Source organism: Osmerus eperlanus, chromosome 2, assembly GCF_963692335.1.
Source record: "Osmerus eperlanus chromosome 2, fOsmEpe2.1, whole genome shotgun sequence".
Taxonomy (NCBI): Eukaryota; Metazoa; Chordata; class Actinopteri; order Osmeriformes; family Osmeridae; genus Osmerus; species Osmerus eperlanus.
This window is the reverse complement of record NC_085019.1, coordinates 20,343,100-20,366,501: the sequence shown is the minus strand read 5'-3', so window position 1 is coordinate 20,366,501 and position 23,402 is coordinate 20,343,100. Positions and strand designations below refer to the sequence as shown.

The 23,402-nt window shown below is 45.0% G+C and overlaps 2 protein-coding genes across 3 annotated transcripts; both read right to left on the bottom strand.

The window, feature by feature from the left end:
• Positions 1–387: 387 nt before the first annotated feature.
• On the bottom strand, positions 388–12,193 carry LOC134034894 (transmembrane protein 184B-like). Of its 2 annotated transcripts, XM_062479591.1 has the most exons (10): positions 11,679–12,193; positions 9,440–9,673; positions 7,656–7,821; positions 5,760–5,850; positions 5,495–5,570; positions 5,239–5,330; positions 4,424–4,593; positions 3,963–4,157; positions 2,751–2,777; positions 388–2,307 (listed from the first exon to the last, which is right to left on the bottom strand). In XM_062479591.1, exons 2-10 carry the CDS (start codon positions 9,671–9,673, stop codon positions 2,078–2,080), a joined length of 1,281 nt encoding a protein of 426 aa, XP_062335575.1. In that variant the 5' UTR covers positions 11,679–12,193; the 3' UTR covers positions 388–2,077. The 2 variants fall into 2 exon arrangements, with proteins under 2 accessions (XP_062335575.1, XP_062335583.1); XM_062479599.1 differs by lacking the exon at positions 2,751–2,777 and having other exon boundaries at positions 11,679–12,192.
• Positions 12,194–12,795: 602 nt separating this feature from the next.
• On the bottom strand, positions 12,796–22,839 carry LOC134034916 (casein kinase I). The gene is made up of 11 exons (XM_062479624.1): positions 22,617–22,839; positions 19,695–19,785; positions 19,326–19,436; positions 18,939–19,087; positions 18,134–18,362; positions 16,648–16,818; positions 16,243–16,391; positions 15,895–16,090; positions 15,063–15,202; positions 14,657–14,722; positions 12,796–14,538 (listed from the first exon to the last, which is right to left on the bottom strand). Exons 2-10 carry the CDS (start codon positions 19,768–19,770, stop codon positions 14,690–14,692), a joined length of 1,254 nt encoding a protein of 417 aa, XP_062335608.1. The 5' UTR covers positions 19,771–19,785; positions 22,617–22,839; the 3' UTR covers positions 12,796–14,538; positions 14,657–14,689.
• Between the last annotated feature and the right edge of the window lie 563 nt (positions 22,840–23,402).

Genomic DNA, 23,402 nt, shown 5'->3' with positions numbered 1-23,402 from the left:
AGAGTAGGCTATGAGAGAACAGTGTGTGATAGTCAATTCAGTTTAGAGGATGAATGATTGAGGAATTAGGGTATTTAAGTTGTCATTAACAGCTATTTTGTACATTTTGTCTTACAAATGTTACAAATATTTTGAGAACCGGTAGAGGTGTGTACACATCTGACCAGGATTCCTTGACAATATTTTAGTCTAGTGGAGGGTATTTTTTCCCTAAAGATATTTTCTAATATCTCATCTAATTTCCTTGCCTACTATTATACAAAACCTCATATAGGTCAGTAGTCCACACAGCTGGGGGCGTCTTAAAAAGTCCACTTGTAACAGCAGCAGGTTAGACCCATCAGTGCTTCCAACAGCCACACTCTCATTTACAACACAACAGGCTTCTGCTTGGGTTCATTCATCCATGATTTTATTTCTTTGTTTGTGAAAAACCACAATGACAAAATACATTAGTCAACCTTGTACCCATCCCATAACTATGTAGGCTAGAGAGAACACAGGGGAGAAAATACAAGGCCCTTCTCAGCAGGGATACCAGCACACCCTATCCTCATCACTTCACAAATCAAACTGCTCAATATTTAAACTGTATATACAAGATATGGTTTATTTCAACACTGCTGCTCACATTTTTGGCAACTCAGTTTTCAAATATTCTCCATTCCATAAACTTTGTTTTAGATTCAAAGTTGTCATTATACACGGGCTCCCTCTGCTGGTCATTCCACTACAGACATTCTGCATTCCAATTGGTCACCATGACTGTTTTATTGGGGGGATTAATTCCAGTGTGAAGAAGTGAGTGGATAGAACATAGTCTATGACATTATTTTATAATAATATTGATACAATTAGGGGGTAAAAACCATTCTGCCGAATTCTACAGTACCAGTTTAATTCCATGGGAAAAGTTAAAACTATTGTTCTGGTGGGTGACTACATAGCCATGTAGCATATTCTCTAGTTCAAGACATCCTCTGTACTGCCTTGAACACACAATGCCCCAATTACTGTATTATAATCCTGGTGCAAATTGTCCAGCCCTGCTGATAAATCCTGTTTATCACTTATCTATGTGGGCACTGCCTGTCGCTTTAGCCAACCCCAGCATCTTTCCCACAGCGGTTCCCTCCACCAGTGTCAACACAAAGAACTTTCTGGAGGCACCCTGAGTGACCCCACAACTATTGTTAAACAAATCCCAACAACACACACATTGACACACACTCAAACATATGTACAGATATAATATTCCTCAAATATTCTTATCCAAACAGAATAATTAGACCAGTCTAAGGGTGTACCATCATGTCATCAAACATCAAAGCAAGCATAAATCATTTAAAAGAAAACAACAGTACCGTTAGATCATAAGAGAAGGTCCAGCTAAAGAAGGATCCTTTCGAGTTGCTAGTTTCAGTCACTTCAAAATCTTTCAGTCAGAAAGTGTCCCGCCATCCCAGATGGGACCTCCATGTATTTGGCAACACTTCAGTAAGAGGCAGACTTGGCAGGAGGGTGGAGGATGCATGACCACAACCAATACAAACAAAATGGAGGTTTCTCTATGAACCAGAGTAAATGATACTGAACATGGCACTCATGTAGATGTGTGCATGTGCATGTGTGTACATCAAAACAAGTCATAAGTTGTGTTTAAGCATAACTTGAGGGGACATGAGTGTACGTGTGTGTTCAGGTTTTTAGATCCATATTGGCAGAGGTATGTGTTTTCATTTTAATAAAATGTGACCTTACTTTGTAGCATATTACGTCCACTGTAAATATCAACTCCTTTCATGAGCTTTTGAATGTATTGTACACAGCCAGACATGTATGCAATGAAATGGAACAGCCAAAGAACACATTTATAACAATTTAAAAACAGCACTGTTGAGTCGATACAATACATCTCACTCTTTAAGCTCTGCCACAGTTTAGACCCCTACCCCCGCCTCACATACACACACTCCTCTCTGTAAAACTATTTAATCCTCTCTTTCTCCTTTCACCCCCCATGGGTCAACCACTGTGTGTGTGAGTGTAGGTAGGTAGAGTGTGTACGAGCGTCCCTCTAGAACTCGTCGTCGGAGCTGAGCAGCAGGGTCTTCTCGGTGTCTCCGCGTGTGCTAAGGGTGCTGTGGCTGCGGGAGAGCGCCGGGCCGCCGCGCTGCTCCAGGGTGGACTGCTGGGTGTACTGCTGGTAGGCCGGAGAGAAGTTATGGATGGCGTCCTGGACCATGTCCCCCGGGTTCATGGTCTCCTTCAGGCTGCTGGAGATGCTCTTCATGGGGGCGCAGCGACCTGGGGGGGACGGAGGGAGGGAGAAGTGTGGGGGAGAGGGGTGTGATGGAGGGAGGGGTGAGGAAGGGGGGGTGGTGGAGCAAGGGAGGGAGGCAGGGAGGACAGGGAGTGAGGGAAGGAGGGAGAGGTGTGAGTAGAGCCCGTGGAGAGGATGAAAGATGGATAAGAGAGAGAGAGATATCAGGAGGAGCAGAGTGGAGTGAACACAATGAACAGAATGTGCAGGACTGCCACATACAGCACACTGCCAGTGAACCCCATCAACATGAAACAGACACTGATGCAACACAAATGTAAAGTTCTAACACTGTAGAAGACAATATAAATTCAAAATGAATGAGAGTTACAACTTAATAACACAACACTGTATGACCGGCATCACAGACACAGAATGTCACAAGCTGTGTCCGGGCCAGACCTGACACAGCTAGGGATAGACCTACCGTACTGTCCATAGATAGGAAACGGGCCTTTTAGTGCAGCGGAGAGAGGAGGGAGGGAGGGGATGAGAGAAAGGGATGGGGTAGGTGGGAGGTTGAAATAAGGATGATGGTTTAACAAAAGAGGGAATATCAAAGCGTATACAGTTGATTTTAAAGATGGAGAAGGGTTTAACATAAAAACGAGACAAAACGGGGAAGAGAAATAAGAGGCGGAAGAAAAGAGAGAGAAAGAGAACAGGTCAGTGGAAAAAATGTCACTGAAAAGTTTGAATAAAAGAATAGAACATTTAGACCAGAACACCAAGATTATGACTTCAGCAAATCTTACAATTCCCTTGAGTGAATGAGTATACAACTTCCTCAAACACATGCAAAAGAGAGGGGCTTGGAGATGCAGCCATCCTCCAGAAGGCTGCTGATGAGGAGTGAGCAATTGAGTGTATGTGTGTGTGTGTGTATATATGTATACCGTATTTTTCGGAAAATAAGACGCATTTTCTATAAACCGCACCCCACCAGAATAGGAGCTTTGTGTTTGTAAATCTGTGTATAAACCGCACTGGAATATATGCTGCACTTGATACGGGAACAATAATACCAAGCAATGCACAAGTACAGGCGATCTTACAGCATTGTGTAACACACTTCGGTTGTGGATAGTATGTCCAGAAATAAAGTTAAGTCACTCATTTAGTGGCAAAATCCATTTTTATGTATACTAAATTATTTTAGATGTAGTATAGATTTAGCTAGCTTGCAAATCCTGAGGATAGCCTACCGAAGTTGAATTAGCCAATGTCGTTAGCGATGCTAGCTAATGTTAGTTTGCTAGCTGTATATAACATTTCACTGGGCCTTGCAGCTGTTTGATTTACTGAAATTATTATGAAATGTTATGTTCTACTCGCCATTTGCCTACTTTAGCAAGTCACCAAGCCCTGATAGTGTAACTGAGACGACACAGTAAATAATTCCTCTTTCAAGTAATAAGCCCCCGTTCAAGTGTTGAGCATTAAATTAGCTGCATAGTCTGAAGAGATCTTGGGACGAAGCCACTTTTTTGTTCTAAAACCGGGCTATAAACAGCTTCGAAATATAAGCCGTACAACCACAAGAACTGTAGAATCAGGGTACAAGCCGCGGCTTTATTTCTGAAAAATACGGTATGTGCGTGTGTGTATATGTATGTATGTGTGTGTGTGTCTGCCTCACCATTGGAGTCCAGCCTCTTGTCCATGTAGACCTTGTAAGTGAAGGCGTAGCGAAGGGCCACAGCTGCGAAGAACATCTCGATGCAGATGATGAAGTTCTGGTAACCAGCGGCAACCGTGCCCTCGCCCACCGACACTTCGGCAGAGTTGATCTGAGGGATGGCACCACACTTCTCCAGGATGGCCAGGAGCATGCCTGGAGAGGGAGGGAGGTAGGAGGGGAGAGCAGGAAGAACAGGGGGAAGGAGCAAGCGAGCAAAAGCAGAGGGAGATGTAAGGATTCACATTTTGACTCTTATACGATGAGTATAAAAAGAATTGTTGAGAAAAATCAGCATTTGGCTCATACCCTGATACCCATTATTCTGAACGTGTGTTAATCTGCCTGGTTTGCATTTGGACATATTGTCTGTACTGCGCGTGGGCAGTGATAAAAAGAGATATAAGGAGAGAATTGCTCACCCTGCCAGAAGGAGAGGAAGATGACCGACTTGACCATGAAGAACTTGAGCATGGGGCTGTAAGGGACAAGCAGGTCACGGGTGGCGAAGTAGAAGAGGAAGAGAGCGTAGAGGGACAGGCTGACCGAGACGTTGTAGATGATGGTCACGTACAGGTAACCACCTGCCACACTGGGGGGGGGGGGGGGGACATTAGCATCAGGTACAGGTTCTGTAAAAAATCATTCCCCATTTAATTATTTCTAAATTGGTTCAGGCAGTGTGCTAAATTAGTCTGATTATTCTGAAGCAGATAATATCAAATTATCAGCTATATAATCAGGAACTGATTTGCAGTGGTGACATATAATATATTGATATCTTTACACGCACACCCATCCACCCACCCACACACAGTAAGGTCCAAAAGTCTGAAACCACTAGTCAAGATACATCCATTTTGCGTTTGTTTCTACATGTAATAGAAAATGTTTTCATTACAAAAGATCATATCAGCTTAACAATCCCCCCCCACCCCCCACCGTTGCTTTAATGACAGTGTGCACTCTGGCCTCTACAAGTTTGTGCAAAAACCTGATGATCCCAGTGTGATATGACATGTTCCAAAGAGCTTCTGGTGATGTCACGGAATGCTTGGCTTTCTCTGTCTCTAATTGCCCCATTAAATGTTCAATGTGGCCTCAGACTTTTGGACCGTACCGTAAAAGAAATAAACGCATAACCCTGCTTCTCCTCAACAAGCACACTTTCCTAACAAAAGCGTATTGAGTCGTGTCTGAGGTGGACCACTAGAGGGAGGGGCACAGCTCCACTCACTTGAAGTCTCCGTCTCTGTACTTCCCAAAGGCCTGCAGGATGACTGTGATCATGGCCATCAGGGGCTTGACCACACAGAACTGGAGGGTGGCCTGAGGGAGGGAGGGAGGGAGGGAGGGGGGGAGGGAGGAGTGTAATAGGGAAAGTAGAGTTCAAGTACACAACTAAATTCCAACCCCCGCCTTCTCTGATATTTGTGTTTACGGAGTGGCAGTAAAACAGCTGAAACGAGAGAGCTGGGACGCTTGGTTCGAACCTGTTTGCAGAAGCGGAGGAAACCAATGGAGTAGGTCCTTCCCCAGAGACAACAGGTCCCGTACACACAGCTGGACCTGCAGGGGAGGGGGAGAGAGAGAGAGGAAGGGGGGCAGAGAGGAAAGAGAAAAAGAGAGGAGAGAGAGAGGAGAGAAAGGAGAAAAGAGAGGTACAGAGAGAGAGAGAGTAAATGGGTGTGCAAAAGATACGTAGACAGCAGGAGGGAGAAAGAGAGAGATAAGTAGAGAGATAAGATGGAGACTTACTCGATGGGCTTTCCTCTGATCTCAGCCATGATGGCACTCTCCCCTCCCAGGTACTCATAACACAGGCTGAGGAAGTTGTAGATCACAAACGCTGCAAAGGAGCACACACACGTTAGGTCATTGAGCTTTTATCTAAAGTAACACACACAGGGCTGAGCGGTGAGGGAATCCAGTAATCATAAGGTTGCCAGTTCGATTCCCGGCTGTGCAAAATGACGTTGTGTCCTTGGGCAAGGCACTTCACCCTACTTGCCTCGGGGGGAATGTCCCTGTACTTACTGTAAGTCGCTCTGGATAAGAGCATCTGCTAAATGACTAAATGTTAGCAGACAGTAAAGTATGGAAACTCCACAAATCAATACAGTGTAGAAAACATGGCCGGTTCACAAAACACTCTGGCTGTGTGAATCCCAGTTGCTTTTTGCGTCTATTGAGAATGTATCAGGGAGGAACACACTAGGGGGAAAATACATCTAAATGAACACAACAACCACTTTTGGGTTACAAACCCAGCCATGGGTCATATGTCTTAGGCCATAGGTCATGGGCCATGTTCCTCAGAGCAGAGCTGTGGCTTGGCTGCCTCACACAGCACCAGAGGGGACGGGGAGGCAGGGTCGTCGGATGGCCTCCTGCTAAAACACCCTCTATTCAGCTTGGATCAACACTGGCTTGTTTGTACAAGCCCAAACACACACACATACACACACGTGCGTAAACACGCAACAAAAAGCTATTCTACTTCAGAGTCGACTCCACCTCCACCCCCCTCCTTCCTCGCCCCCTCCCCAGTAAAGGGTGTTCGTCTCTGGGTGGAATGTGGCTCCAGCTGCTCCTCCTCCAGGTGTGCTGGTCCAGGCTCCTACTCTCTCTGCTTTTCTCCTCCGTTCCTCTTGGCTCTTTATTCTTGGTTTCCCTCCACGCTCCCCTTTCAATCCCACTCCCTACACACCTCGTTAACCTCCTCGTTACGTCGTTTTACTCCACACAGGTGTGCAGGATGTGGGAAGAGAGGGGACTCCCGTCTGCACCCTGAACAAGGCCTGCTCCCTCAGATAGCCACCGTGTGAGTGAGAGAACCACACGTGCTTCGCGGTGCTAACGAATGCATGCTTGTTCGCAACTCTGGCGTGTGTTTGACGGGGCTGCGGCGTGTTGTACCATCTCTATATATAGGAGTGTGGAGCCCCCCGGGGGCCACAGCAGCAGCTGGAGCAGGGCTGGGGAGACCCCGTGTGCACGGCCTCGCCCTCAGCTCCACTGCCCTCCATCACGGTGCTCCCAATGCACACTCACGCGCACACACACAATCACGCACATGTACACACACAAACGTACACACCGACAGACAGCCACACACACAGAATGATGGTGACAGTTCACAGAGCCAGGGCCTCTAACAGTATTATGACATTATAAAGGGATGTCAGTGGCTCGCTAACAATTTCTGAACTAATGTGCTGCTGAGATGCACAGCTGGATGGCGCAATACAGCCCGGACCATTTATCTGTCCACGAGCGAGAGAGCTCTCTACAGACTCCTGTCAAGGCTTTGGTCGTTTTGCATACAGTTGCTAGGAAACAGGCTTCCCCTCCCCAGCAATCCCAGCAGGCCTTGAAAACGTCAGGAGAACAAAGATGGCCGCCCTCATAAAGGCAGACCGCAAAGGCCATCTGTCACTGGGGGATCGGAGAGATTCCCACACACCCCATCCTCGGGGGAATGGAGGGGGGCGTTCACACCGGAAAACTTCAGTCAACTTGAGTGTAGCCTACGTGCTCCACAAATGGCTTCTGCTTACAGTTCTGTGTGTGTCACGCAGATAATCACTTTTAAGGGTGCGAGAGGTGGATCTGGTGTATGTGTGTAGCGTGTGTGTGTTTGTCTATCCTCACCCTCGTAGCAGTCCCGCACGGTGTCAAAGTACACGTAGTACTCCTCGTTGGTGAAGAAGAGGAGGCTGAGCCAGGAGTCGAAGGCGTAGATGGGCACGATGAAGAGGATCCTGACGATGTGTCGCTGCTCGTTAGGGGAGCTGTAGTAACGCAGGTGCATGTAGATCTGGGGGGGGGAGGGAGGGATGGTTAGTGAATAAGAGAGGGTCTGTATCTGAAAGGAGTGCTAGGTTACTGTAGTACAGGTTCTATGGTACGGGATAAACCATCCATAACCCAGGCAAACAAACGGTAATCTAGTCTGTTGACAGGAAGAAAAAAACAAAATTAAGTCTCCTCCTAGACAGGGACCACAGCTCAGTCAACGTGACCTGTTGCAAAGTGGGTTAGCCGAAACCCGCTTCACAGGAAATCAATATGTATGTTTTCACCAGGGCTGTGACACTGACTGAGGTCTAGCCCACATCCTGGATAGAGCAGTCAATAAAGTGAGTGTGTGCGTATGTCGTATGAGTGTGTGTGTAATGTTGTGTGAGTGTGTGTTGTGTGAGTGCTAACTGAGCCCTGAGAGAGTTTGTTGACAATTTGCTTCAGTCATTTGTGTTCCTGTTCAGATGAGCAGACTCTTGTGTCATCAGCGCCTTTTGTTGCTTCTTCCGCTCCCCTTGCCTTTCCACAATACCCTCCCTATCACCTTTCCTGGCCGGTGCACACACACCTCTGGTAAAATAACAAACAGAGGACGATTGGAGCACGGAGGGGGAGGAAGAGAGGAATGGCAAGAGGGAGAGAAAGAGGGAGAGAGAGCAGAGCCCCGTGCTGTTGCTAGGCAACAGCCCCCGCTCTGTGATGATGTCACTGACTGCACCTGTTGTCCGAGCGACGCTTCATCTTCAACCCGAGTGAACGGCCAATGAGGACGGGCCGCTGACCTGAGCCTGGGAGTGTAACAATGCACGCCGTCTTACGTAATGCCTTCCAGTAAGACTCACAGCAGACTATAACATTACAGGAAGAGGCCATATGGTTTACATAATCAGTGTCAGGTACTTTTTCATCCAACCCTATAGTGAGGTAACATTTTATTTTTGAAGCTAACTTCTTACATTCTTACATAATATTCTCCAATCTAAGATTCTATGCTTTAGAACGTCCAGAAATGGAGGTGAACGTGTGTGTGTGTGTGGGGGGGTTAGGGTTAGCTAACCTCCTCATCTCCCCCACCCACAAGACACCCACAAGACACACTGGAAACATTTAGATCATAAGCTAGGACCAAACATGAGCTAGGGTCAACATGAGCTAGGACCAAACATAAGCTTCAGACTAAAGTCAATTCAATATAAAGTAATATGCTGACGTTTGAATGTCAAAGCTGATTGCCAAAGTATCGCCCTTTGTGTCAATTTGGGTTTGTCTGTGAACTGAGTGACAGGTAGAGAGAGGAAGAGAGCGATAGAGCGAGGGAGGAACTGAGTGACAGGTAGAGAGCGGAAGAGAGCGATAGAGCGAGGGAGGAACTGAGTGACAGGTAGAGAGCGGAAGAGAGCGATAGAGCGAGGGAGGAACTGAGTGACAGGTAGAGAGAGGAAGAGAGCGATAGAGCGAGGGAGGAACTGTGTGACAGGTAGAGAGAGGAAGAGAGCGATAGAGCGATGGAGGAACTGAGTGACAGGTAGAGAGAGGAAGAGAGCGATAGAGCGAGGGAGGAACTGAAGGTGAGATGTAGCAGCAGGAGGACGAGTGCGACAGTAAAGGCGTGAGTCAGCTCTGGTGGGACTTACCTGGTGACAGGTGAGCATCAGGGCGGTCCACACGAAGAAGCCAGACACCGTCTGGGCCGTGGAGGTCATGAGGAAGATGGGCTCCTCGGGGGTGACCAGGGGCGCCGACGGTCCCCAGGTGGAGTTGGACCCGGGCGGGGCTGCTGTGGCCGGGGGCCCTGGGGCCAGACCCACAGGGCTGTCACTCCCCAGCCTCTCTGAGAGGGACATGCCTCGCCTCCACAACTGACTCATCTGCAGAAGGGAGAGGGGGAGATAGAGAGGGGGGGATAGAGGGGGGGGGGGAGTGAGGGAAAAGGTTATGGGATTTTGCTATTTAAATAACATACTTGTGCACAGCTCTCACACACGCATAAACAGTGGTCTTCACTAGACATTTTTAGGTTTCCATATGCAAATTAAAAACACCGAACCATACCAAACGTGAACCATACCAATCAAACTACTACCCTCTTCAGGGAAGAAGCCTCATTTATGAAAGAAAAAATGTCTGAAAAGGAGTGAGAGGAAGAGAGGAAGGTGGGCGTGTGAGGGAGAGTAAGAGGGAGGCAGAAGGATGGTGGTGGTGGTGGTGGGGGGGGAGAAGGGATTGAGGCAGAGAGCGAACACAGGAACAGAATGAATCAGTCAGATCGGGAGAATCGGTGTGACATGGAGGGCCGCTGACCCAAATTTTCCTCGCTGTTTTCGGAGGAGAAGAGGCGCAGGAGAGATGCAAATAGCATACACAGAAACAAATCCCTCCAGAGTTCGGGGACACCTTGCCACACATCGTTAGCGCGTGCAGGCTTCCTAGAGTCTAGCCTAGTATAGCTAGGAACATCATCTGAAACTTCACAGAGTAGCAGAGTGAACCACAACCCCAGAAGTGCCAAATCACTACAAAACTTAGGTTAGATTAACAGACATGGTAAGTAACCTTAAGATGGACATAGAGCCATATTAGGCTTGTTGTCCATTTTTTGCAATGTGATGGTGGTCAACAGTCAGATGTGTTTAATGTCATGAGGAACTACACTAAATAAATCAGATGTCTTTGTTTGTGTTGAAGCCTGTCTGTCACATGGCTATTGACAGAAAAAAATACAAAAAAATCAAACGGTTGCCTGAGGAGCTCTGGAAATGTGTAGTCTTAAAATGTGTCTGCAAGGATTTAATAAAGTCGATAATCTAATGAGTAAAAATGGTTTCTGTAGATTCTGCCATCTGCATGGTGGATAAATATAGGCTGGGCTGGCGGTGGCCCTGGGTGACTCACCCTGGTTTACGACACTCATTACGGGGGCATTCACCAACAGAGAACAAAACCTGGCCTCTTCTGCCATATCTCAGAAAGAGACAGTGCTTAAAGATTGAAGTTTGAAACCTATTCAATGAATTCAGAGGAGTTTGAATGCCTAGCAGTGACAATTAAAAGCCCCATTACCTAGATTATGGTATTAGGGTGGTATTGGAATTAATTACACAGATAAGTGGATGCATCAATTGCTTACATGATGGTGAAATGAATTGGCAGAACATCATTTTGTCATGGAGTCCTGTTGACTTGGTGAACAAATGGTAACAAAGGGTGGCCTATTATTGGAACATATCTTGAATAAGTCTTGGATGAATTCTACACAATTTGAAGCTAACTATCTGGTGCCAAATTATGTAGTGAATAGCCAGTGTGTGGTCATGTCAACCGTGGTGAATAGCAAAGAAGTAGTGGGTGACCAATTCTATTGGTCAGATAGAGACACAGCGAGTCCCTCGGCTCTTCAAACAGTAGCCAAGGGTGTGTTTCAAAACATCTATTGTACTCTGACCTCAATCTTATTGACATTTTTCAGTATGTTTTCACGTCTGATGCCTTCCAGCTACAAGTCAGGAAAGATGAGCCACCATTTTACACGTCTCATTGCATATAAAAACTATCTATAACACCAGTAATTCAGTAATATACAACCAGCAAAACACTACAATCAACGTATCCGATTTGAAAACGTTGGTAACATGTAACTGTGAAAATGTTGGATTTATACCGTTTGATAATGCAGCTATACTGCGTTCAATGAAATAAAATAATCAATCACTGCAACTAATTAAAATCAACTGCGCTCAAATAATATATTGCTCTTAAGCAACATATCAACCCAATTGTTCACGCCTAAAGATGCTGAATAGCTTGTTTGTCAATATCTGAATCAAAATCATTCAAAACACTAAACATCTTCCCGGTTCGCCAGCGATTGCTTACCTCAGCTGCTGCGGTTGGAATTATTCACGCTGCGGATATTCGTATCCAGCATCAACTTTTCCTTGAAATTATTTGGAATCGCCTGTCTGTATTCGTACATATAACTAGTTATAACAAACTCTTTCACTGTGCCGTTGTGTTCGTGCCTCCTTGATCATGCCACTAGACTGCCTAGTTTAAAATCATGTTTTATCTCGTTTGCGAGCTGACTGCTTGTAAAGCTAGTACTAGTCTAGCTAGCTGCTGTACCCTATCAGTATCAGTACTCTAGCTCTAGCTATTTAGCTAGCTGTTTGGGTGACGTTCTCAAAAGCAATCAAAAGTTTAAACTCAAGCAAGTCAGATGAATCCCGATAAACTAAACATTATCAACTGTGAATTAATGTTATGTATCTCTTTAAAATCTGTAGCCCAACTAGCTAGCTAGCTGCCGTTATTTTCCTCACATCATCCATAAATTACGAGAAAAATGCTGCTGTTCCGGATCTCACGCAAGCGCAGTGGTGAAACTGGACCCTTTTCCCATGGATAATGATGTGGCCAGCTGGACTTGGATGTGTTCATTGTTGTGATGGACCCTAACCAACATATGGGCAAGGTCAAAAGTCTAGTGATTGCATTACATCGAAACTGCTCAAATGATCCGTGTCTAACCATGAGCTTCTCACCTCGTTGTTCATTCTGCAAACGAATTAGTTTAATTTATTTTTAAGGGTTGGTACGCACACTAGATGAATACAATACCAATTATGTGTGAGGAGCGATTTTTTATTACTTCATAAAATATACACAAATACTGTTGTAAATAAAGTTAAAGTGTGTTAAAGAACTGTACAAGATATCAGTACACAATACATAAACTGAAGTTCCCACAACCTGGACCAGCTTTCACCCGCCCCCCATTCCTCCGCATACTGCCGCTGGGTCACAAATGGGCTTTGGACCTAGCCTAGCTGAGCATTGCCAACACTCCAGAATACCAGAATGTGTATTATTAAAACTGCATTCATTTATCAGTTAAAATCAGTGACATCAAAATGGAGCAGTGGGTTGACTTTTAGCATCCTTCGTGTTTTGCTACATAGATCACTGCATAAACACAGCCATTCACCCCTTAATTTTTTTTTTTCGTTTTGTTTTTTTATTAAGAAAGCAATTCTATAAAATGTTGCTTTAGCCTTGAAGGCAGGCCCCATGAACAAAGTGTCATCCAAGCTTGAAAAAGAAAGTATGATTGGAAAAACTACTACTCTGCCAACCAAAAATCTGTAAAATTGTTAGAAAGTGAGAAAACAAATACACACGAAAATACACAAGAAATTATCTCACAAAATGACAGTCCAGGTGTTTCACCAGGGAAAGCATTTTTTAAGGTCCTTGCATAATTTCTACACACCCTGTAAACTAACAAACCACAACAATGATGGCAGTGGCCCAGTTCTAGGACCCAGCTGGCAGTGTACTGGAACTTTAATGGCTAAAACAACTCCCAATTTAGTACTTTTAATTAGTTCAAAAATTAACCCAGATCCTGATTAACGCATTTTTTCTACATTACACCTTGAAACAACCAACCACATTTTGTCTATACACAGAAATAGAAAAACAAATATTTACAGTTAAGTAAAAAAAAATAAAAAAAGAAGTTATTTACTTCCTGCCCCACCCCTTAATCCAGCCATAAGAGAACCCACCCATTCCTACCAGACCTCAGTTAATACAAGTAATAATCAAAATTGAGGGGAAAAAAAGAACAATTGTGGACATTAAGAACAATCATAAGAATCATAGCCCCCATCACTGACAGGATGGTTTGTCGCAGTCTCTGATCAACACATTTAAGAAATTATTGAGGTTCTTTTCCCTCCCAAGTCTCCTCAGACAATGTCTTAACAAACCCAGGTCACTTTGCCTTCATCAGTCTACTAAACATCACTTGAACAACTAAAACTAAGGGATGTCAAAGTGAGCAAAAATGGAGGACGAAAGAATGCATGTCAGCATGAAGTGGATGAAAAGGAGTGATTAAATACTGGGAGTCTAGCATCAGTCTGTGGTCAATATTTCCACATGGGGTTCACATAGCCTTAACACTGGGCTTAATGATTAACAAGTCAGTAAGACAAATATTAAGCTGATAGCCCAACTAGTTCTACTCTCCATCACAGCTTTACAGCTAAAACAAAACACTTGCTCATCCTTTCTTTTCACCACTCCCTATACCGCTCAGTCTCCCCCACCAGCACCTCTCCATCCTTCTTCTTTTAGCTGTACTTTTCCACACAAATTAAAAAGAACAAAAGACTTGTACATGAACCTGGAACTCATCAGGAACCAATAATGACTATGAGTACAGTATCTTACTATTCTACAAATGCATCAATTAAAACATGTACATGGGTATATTTGTGTGTGTTTGGTTTGGTCTTTGCAGTGTAAACAGAAACGGCTAAATCTCCGCTTGCCCGGGATTAATTTATCCTGATTTGAAGCATGCTTGTTGTGTCCAGGGCTATGTCACCAGCATGAGAGGGGGGGAGGGGGGGGTGTTACAGGGCTGTTCAGGCCACACAACACGACAACGTGGAGGATGGACAAAAGGTGGAGGAGGGGGGGTGCCTTCATTCTCTTATACTGTGGTGGTAGACAAGAGCCTTGGGGTTTGCTTCCAAAGTGAGAATGGAGGGGACTTATTCTCATAGTCTGACACAAACTGTCTTGAGTCTCCTCTCAAAGTTTTGAGATTCACTGTCCATACCTGAAACATCCATTCTCTGTCCCATTGGCAACATTTTTTTAATAAAAATAAGCACAAAAAAGGAAACCTAAATCTCTGGAGTGAAGGGTATCTCTTGAAGCACTGCAACACAGCATAACACAATGAAAGTCTTGTTTGCTGAAAGTAAACTTATCAAATAACGAGTCATTTTCAAAATCTTGTGTGAGTAAGTGCATGTGAACACGTGACAAGGCCTCACCTGTCATTTCGTGTGCATGTGGAGCTTGAAGATTCACTTCCCCAGGTGCTCAAACGGCACGCTAACCTGAAAGCAGATACAGAGGTAGAGGGAGGTCGAAAGAGAGAGGGACAGAAAAAGAAAAAAAATGAAAGGATAAGTGACTCAGAAGAGCATTAGAGGGCGACAGAGTGGGGGCTGCATTGACAGAAAACACACAATGTTCCAAATAACAAGTCAAGCAGCTGACACCATAAAACCTTCTAGAACATTAAATATACCGGCAAGCACTAGAGAACTCACAATACATTTATCTAGCTGAGGAAGAATGAATATATTAAACACTCTTAATGACATACAAACAGATGCATCAACCAGGCATGTAGATCAGGAGCACTGATAAAGCATCAATGAAGCGTGTGCGTACCTGCGACGTGGAGATTCGAGACTGGTCGTGGCGGGCTGTGAGGTCAGAGGAGGACACGTTGGCTGGAGCCCCTCTGTGGAGCCTCATGCTCACTTTCCTCTCCCGCTCGGCACGAGAGATGGCCCGCGGTGAAGTGTTCCCTAAACAAAAACAGCAGCAAATTAGAACAGGCTACAACGGCCTTAAAATACACAAAACTACCGTCTGTAACTTAGACGTCCTCAGAGAGGCAATTTGTAGCACAGCACAGAACATATAGACACACATAAAAGTAACATCAATAATCTCAAGATTATCTATATAAGCAGCCATCATGAATATCATGCCAGTCCAAGTAGACATTTAAGGTACATGTCAATAACTATGCCAACATTTGTAATAATAAAAAAAATAAAAAAAATAATGAGTATACTACACGTCCACTAGGTTTCCATGTATTGCACGCCCTTAGTCCATTCCATGTATTTCACACCCCCTAGAGTAGACCATGTATTTCCCAAGACTCCCCAACAGTGTTTACCATATTTACTATGCCATACTAGGAAATGCATAGCCTAATTATTAGTTTTGACCATACAGCTCTGGAAATAATTAAGAGATCACTGCACCTTTTACTTTCATGAGAAAAAAAAAGTTGAAGGACAATTTTGAGTGAGGAACAAAAGCGTAGAAGTTTTACCCTTCTATAAAATTTGACTTATAGCACCTGAGGATGCTCAAAAGTCAACCTACTACATTTGTTACTTGTTTTTTTTTAATGAAAGAAAAAGGTGCAGTGGTCTCAATTGTTTCCAGAGCTGTATATGAGCCCTACTTCCAACAACCAACCTACCAGACTGCTGTACCCGCGAGGCGGGGTTGGAGATGGTCTGCTCAGGGCCGTTCCTGACTCTGTTGGCTGCTGGGGGGTTGGGTCCCGGCGGGAGGCCCCGTGCTGCGGACCCTCGCGGAGCCCCTCCGATACGCTCGTCTCTCTCCTCTCCCGTCCTCCTTTCCCGCTCGCCGTCCTCTGCTGTCCGGCTGGCGCCCTACAAGAAGGTAGCACGTTACACAACAGTTATGGTTCTGGTTAGATGAAAGACAGAGGTTGAGTACAATATGTGATATCACTACAAGTTGTGTTCAATCTCTAAGTCAATACGTCAATTTTAACGAAGAAACGTTTCCAGTGTTGACTCACAAACTTGAGCATGTTCCAGTCGAAGACATAGTCGTAGGAGAAGCCCTGCCTGTGGAACAGGTTTCTGAAGAGCTGCCGCAAGTATGAGTAGTCGGGCTTGTCATCGAAGCGCAGCGAGCGGCAGAAGTTGAGGTACGTGGAGAACTCGGCTGTTGGAGCAGGGACATTAGAAGCGGAGTCAACAACATGACCGACATCTGTTAGACGAGCAACAGCTGTGCTAAATAACAGCCCAAAAGTGTTGTGACTTTCAGCAGTTTTCACTTAGCGTTCCTCAACAGAGCCTGCATGCATATCCTGTCAACATTCCAGCCAGCAGCAAACCTAAAGCAACCTCACTGGTTGTGCTTCTAAGATCCTTCATAAAACAAATCCATCCATTCCGCCTGGCTAGCCATCACTTACAAGGGTAGCCTTTGCAGAGCACCTCGATGGGGGTGGACATCTTCTTCTCGCTGATGCGTTCGTACTTCTGCCTCTTGGTGGCGGCCTTGAGGCCCTGCCAGGGCAGAGAGCCCAGGTTGAAGTACATGAGGACGTAGCCCAGAGACTCCAGGTCATCACGCCTCGACTGCTCTGTGGAGGGGGAGAGGAGGGAGGGAGGAAGGGGAAGAGGAGCACAGGCAGAAACAAGAGCAGGAGAGGAAAGGGAGGAGGAGCAGCAGAGACACGAGAGAGATAAAGAAGAGAAGGTTATGAAGGTGTAACCAATGCCCCCAATCTGTTACACAACATGGAGGCAGTTGCGTACGCAACGTTTATACGTCCATGCTGGTTTTCACGCACACAGTGTGATGTATAAAGATTTACTTGACGTGAGAATGTGCGGGCCGTAACGGAAACTTTTGAGCAGACGTGAGAATGTGTGGACCGTCCGCAAAGTCTTGTCTGGCTCTGTAACATGGCGAATTCTAACTGAAAAGTGCGGAAACTCACCAAACATTACAAAATAAAGTTTCCACTACAGTTTCTGTCATATGTAGGCATAACGTTAGTTATTCAAAAAACATATTTGGGCTACCTACGGTAATAAAAGTTTGATCATTAATGTGGATGATCACATCAAAATGCCAAAACCCAAAACGGGAAATTCTGTATAGCCTTCTTCATTTAAAGTTTTACATCGGACCATTTGTTCTTAATTTCTGCCATGGTCCGGTTCTCTGAACCCACGGCATTTATGGCCCTATAATAATAATAATAATAATAATGATTTTATTTGTAATGCACTTTACATTTAGCTAAATCTCAAAGTGCTACAGGTTAAAAACAAGAAAGGGCGCAAATAGTGACAGTTTTCCACTCCGCCGACTTTCTTTTGTCGCTAATACCTGATGACAGGCTGCCAAACAGGACACATTTTCTCGCCTCCACCTCTGTTGTCAGAACCTCGATCTCACAGTCACCGTATTTCTTCGAATAAACGCCACGGCGTTTAACGTTCATTTTTGGTGCGGCGTTTATTCGAGGGCGGCGTTTATTCGAAGAAATACGGTAATTCAGACAAAGAAATGACATCAGGGGCGCATTTATAGTTCATCTGCATATTCATTTATGGGAGGAGGCAAGGCGGGGTCAGTGGCTCGTTTACGTGCGGTCAATCTCACGTTGATTGTGATTTATAAAGGAACGGTGCGCAGGGCCTGGCGTACGACCGGTTTTATACATGTGAATATTTCTGTGCGTAGGTACTTTTCGAATTTTGCCCGTACGCCATCTTCTGGTATGAAAGCTGCGCAATCCTTTATACATGAGGCCCTAGATCTTTAACAGATTGGTATGTTGGAGAATCCGGAAAGTCACAGTTCTAACAGGTCAAACGTCTGCTCATAATGTAGGGCATCTTTAGTCTACCATGGATGATTGTGTGTGTGTGTGTATCATGCCTTACCGATGCCCAGGTGTGTGTTGATGGAGGCGTAGCGGGCAGTGCCAGTCAGGTTCTTGTTCTCCCGGTAGGGGATGTGCTGGTGTGTGCGGGCGTCGCGGTACTTCTTGGCCAGGCCAAAGTCGATGATGTAGACCAGGTTGCCCTTCTTGCCCAGCCCCATCAGGAAGTTGTCCGGCTTCACGTCACGGTGGATGAAGTTCTTGGAGTGGATGTACTCGATCCTGCTGATCTGGAAGAGGGGACAATGAAGAGAGATTTAACCTGGGAGTCAGGTGGCTGAGCGGTTAGGGAGTCGGACTTGTAATCTGAAGGTTAACGGTTCGATTCCTGGCTGTGAAAAATTACGTTGTGTCCTTGGGCAAGGCACTTCACCCTACTTGCCTCGGGGGAATGTCCCTGTACTTATTGTAAGTCGCTCTGGATAAGAGCTTCTGCTAAATGACTAAATGTAAATGTAACCGGAGACCCCACAGTACCAAGTATGCTGCACTGTGTACTCAGAAAGAGAGAGAAAGAGAGAGTGTGCAACAGACTAAGGGCCATAAAGGATCCAGGAGAACACAGCAGCAAGGACAAAGTACAATAGACAAGCTAAAAAGCAAGGGTAAAGGACATCCCACAATCAAACTTCAAGGTTAAAAACAAGTCGGAAAAACAACCACATCAAAAGGTCTACAGTTGAAAATCCTGCAGGGCAAGCCCTGTTCCAATAGGCCAAAATACATGTGAGGGCTGCACATAGGTCTGTAGTTGTGAGTGCCTGTTACAAATGAGACCAAATGTCTCCCCACAGGTATATCTCTACCATCTGGTCAGCCAGCAGCAGGACGGTCTTCAGGCTGAACTTGCGGGAGCAGAAGTTGAAGAGGTCCTCCAGACTGGGCCCCAGCAGCTCCATCACCATCACGTTGTAGTCCCCCTCTGCTCCACACCACTTTATCGATGGTATCCCCACTGGTCACATACACACAAAGATGCACACGGGTTAAGTAAGATGTGTGACCAAAGTAGTTTACCAATTTAAATACAGTTTTGAGACTGATTTATGATGTCTAATAACAAGGTCCCAGGTACCAGCCAGACATTCCCTTTAATACATGTAATGGCCTTCTAGAATTTGTCAAATGGTTTGTTCTTCGGCATCCTTATTGAGAGCCCCCCCCCCCCCCCCCTGCCCCCTCGCTTCATTCACCTCCTCCCTGCATCATCTTGTAGAACTTGCTCTCGATGTGGAGCTGGGGATGTTTGGTCTTTACGCATTCCAGCTTGATGGCCACCTCTTCACCCGTGGCAATGTTGGCACCTGAGGAAAAACACACACACAGGTGTTAAACCCATAAACAATGCAAATCCAAAAAGCCAATCACCTTCTACCAACAGATACAAAGGTAAGACTTTAGGAAAGGAGGGCATGGGTAAATCGCTGAGGTGATATACAATGTGTTGTCCAGTCGACGTGTAAGGTACAAGATGGTTTAGTGCAGAACAAAATGGTGGGTAGGAGATGCTGAAGGAGGAATGCCTAGTAACTACAAGGGGGATAGAAGGGACAGCCACATACCCAGGTAGATGTCTCCAAAGGACCCACTCCCTATTTTCCTTCCGAGTCGGTACTTGTTTCCCACTCTCAGCTCCATGGCCTTCAGAGTTCGCTGTTGACAAAAAAAACACATTCAAGCATTTGATACAAAGCAACTTGAATTAACACCAAGTATCTCTGTTAAGATACACTATGCAAGTGCAAAGATCACCTCTGAGTCAATGGTGACCCAGCATTTTAAAAATCCACTTCATTTCACTGGCCACTTCACTGAATTACTCATGACAAACATGAAATAAAAACAACAGAATGAGTCCAGTCAGATTGCATGTGTTTTGTTGCGTGAGCGGGTTGATTAGCAGACAGCTGTCTGGGATTCCAGCACTACACGATTAGATTTGTAGAGCTTCTGCACTGGGAGGGGAGGGGAGGGGGGAGCAGAAGCAGAGAATAGAACCAACTAAATACAGAAAGAGTAAAAAAAGAAGATGGAGAAGAGAGAGCATAACAGCCCTGACAGTTAGGAGGAGAACAGACAGAGAGAGATAGAGAGAGAACCGAGAGAGAACCGAGAGAGAGAGAGAGAGAGAGAGAGAGAGAGAGAGAACCGAGAGAGAGAGAGAGAGAGAGAGAGAGAGAGAGAGAGAGAGAGAGAGAGAGAGAGAGAGAGAGAGAGAGAGAGAGAGAGAGAGAGAGAGAGAGAGAGAGAGACAGTCCAGCGCTCTAGCCGGGCCTGGAGGCTGCTGGGTAGTACGGGACAGGCAGACACGAGGGGCAGGAGTGGGTCTACTGAGCCAAACTGCATGTGACACACTAGAGAAGGATCATCATTTATTTAGCGTTCTTTCAACCACGACACGTTCTGCAGCCGCTGCAAAGGCAAAGCAGCGCTCTACTCCGCGGGAGCGGGGGCTCGGCCAGCTGTATGTGTGTCAGAGCCTACGAAGTACACCGCCGTGATGGGTGAACTTCAGAGAGCACCCCGGCGGCTGGGGATGATGAGAACAGGCATCATTTATAGAGGAGACACTACCTCACCGATTTGGGAAACCTAAGTAAAGCATGTCAATATGCTCGTACAAATATGGCAAAACCGGTTGTGATGACCGTTTCTCTTGTCATACCTCCAAAACTACTTCTCCAACCTGCATTCTTATCATCAGTCTTCATGTTTCCGTAATACTACACAAACCAAAATAATATCCAAGCTCTCTTGTGGCTCTTTGAATTGTGAATAGAGGCCTAATTCATGTGACCATAACCTCCTGCCATGGTCTGACATCCAAGTGTCTTGTGACTATGACACAGGATGAAAAACTGTGCTTCTCAAAAAACCTCAGCTTCAAAGCTGAAACAACCTATAGGCATGGATAGATAACATAGATACAGTGAAATCTAAATGTACAATATTTTATGAAACGAATACACAATTTGGCATGACTACCGGCACGACTTCAGCTTACAGCCACAGTTCAGACCAATTTATATATTTTACCAACCAACTAAAAGCACAGCATGTTTTAAGTCCCAGCAGGAAGTGAACTACATTTTGCACCATGGCATCTTGGAAAGACTGTACTCTACTGTTTAATGTAGCTCTGCCCAACAAAGTGAACTGACTACAAACCACATTCTGGGTTGGATTCTACTGTTTTTGGAAGCAACAGCTGACTAGCTGTCAGACAGTTAGGCCTCTACACAGATGTGAAGCAGCAGATGGATTAGGGTTAACAAAGGGGTTAGGCTTCATTACAGCAGAGGGTCTCACGTGCAGGGAACTGCTTTAGAGCCCTACATTAATCAACAGCTATACACTAAGCACCATTGATTAATTACTTGGTGTGGGATAGTGACACATCGTTTTATTTCACACACTGTTCCGCTCCGGGCATGTCTCCATGAGGAAAAGGCAGGCAGCTATGGGATACAGTCTCTGTCAGAGTGCCCAGGTAAGAATGCAAGTAGCAGAGCGCTGCTGTGTAAATACATGGCCTGCACTGTAATACATTACTGATTAGTCAACTGATCACATTGCATTACAAAATGCTCCAAAAAGTTTGGTGTATGAAAGTACATGGAGTAAATGCAATACACTACTATCCACTACCAGCATCATGACCAACAGTACTACTACTATTCCCAAGTGAAGAACTAGGTAGCTAGCACAGTCAAGTGCATCCAGCTCTGAGTCTGTAACCTACATAGAATCACTGTGTTTTTCTGGAGACAAATTCTGCCATACAGCCAAAGCTAGGAGTATTTCACAATTACTTGAAGACAGACTTCCTATTCTCAATGTCGACACTACATGTAGCTTACGATTGCTAAAATGCTTCATTGCAATGCCTAGTTAGCCAATGCACCCCATAAATTCATGCACACCCACGCAATGTACACAATTTGTAATATGTTCAGTGTTTTTTCTACACTGGTTTTGGCTCTGGTTAGTACGTCACTATATAGGCTACAAAGCTGTCACTGGCAACTAGTTACTACCAATACATTCTGCAAGATCACCGATTCATCATTGCCTACTAAACTAAAAAAAGAGAACTTGTTACGTTGCAAGAACACTTAAAACAAATTGTGGACAAGGTTGCTGCTACATTGTAAATAATACCAGCTGTCAGTAGACTACTGTAGTAGGTAGGTTGTAGTTCCACAATAGTAGCCTGGAAATAGCTTTCTGATTCACCAGCGTAGAAACATTCACAATATATTTAAGACATGCTATTATGCTAACGAATAAACTATTAAGACCATTGCTTAAATTTTATTCTCTAAACCGCACCCTTGCACTGGGATACCCTATGTTAACTGGAGTCGAAAGCCTTCTCTTTTGGCCCCCTCCCCCTCTCCGACGAACTGATACGAGCCTCGGGTTCGGCAGAATCAGGCTCTCTTTCCCCCTTGGTTTCCTCGGTTCCCCGGTCTACCACTCACCCGATACTAGGTTTATCCGATAACTGGTTCGGCGGTGGTGCTGATCCGTTGGTTGTCAGTCACACTGGAGCCTAGGTAACGAAGGATGGGAGCGGATTCTGTCGGCTCTCATACCAATTCTTTTCTCTTGCGCGGATATACTCCCTGTTGATAGTCCCTGAGAAGCTTCAATACAAATGCCCGTCTCTACCAGATTCTGTCTCCCCCTCTCGTTGCTCGCTACCCAACGCACCATTGACAACCTCAATGATGTAATTCACAGGATGTCAGAAGCACCCGGATGGTCTTAAAGAAATACAGAACCACTGATCTGTACACATAATCTTATCTAAAAAAAAAGGCATGAGTTATAAATAACAATTATAAAATCCATTAATTTTGTGAGAACATCCCCAATTCTTCTCATATCAGCCACATAGGCTATTAAAAACGACGCACTCCCTGGTAAATAAAAATACAATATGAAAACATGTAATGATTACCATCAATTTCAGATGATATGACTCGACTTACCAACCTAAAAGTTGTGTAAAACCCATGCAACTATACCCCTTGATTTATTTACTCTTCAGACCCTGAAGCATGTTGAAAACCTATGAATACAACTATTCCTTACAATTGTACTAAAAGCAGTATTACAGTAAAAACATAGTAACTACAGCATTCAGAGTCAAGTATGTCATAACACTGGGGTTTACAAATGGGGTCAAGGTTATGAGTGACAGATGGACAGGCTTTTATTAGTGCGTGTGTGTATGTGTGTGTGTGTACACAATGTTGCCAGTG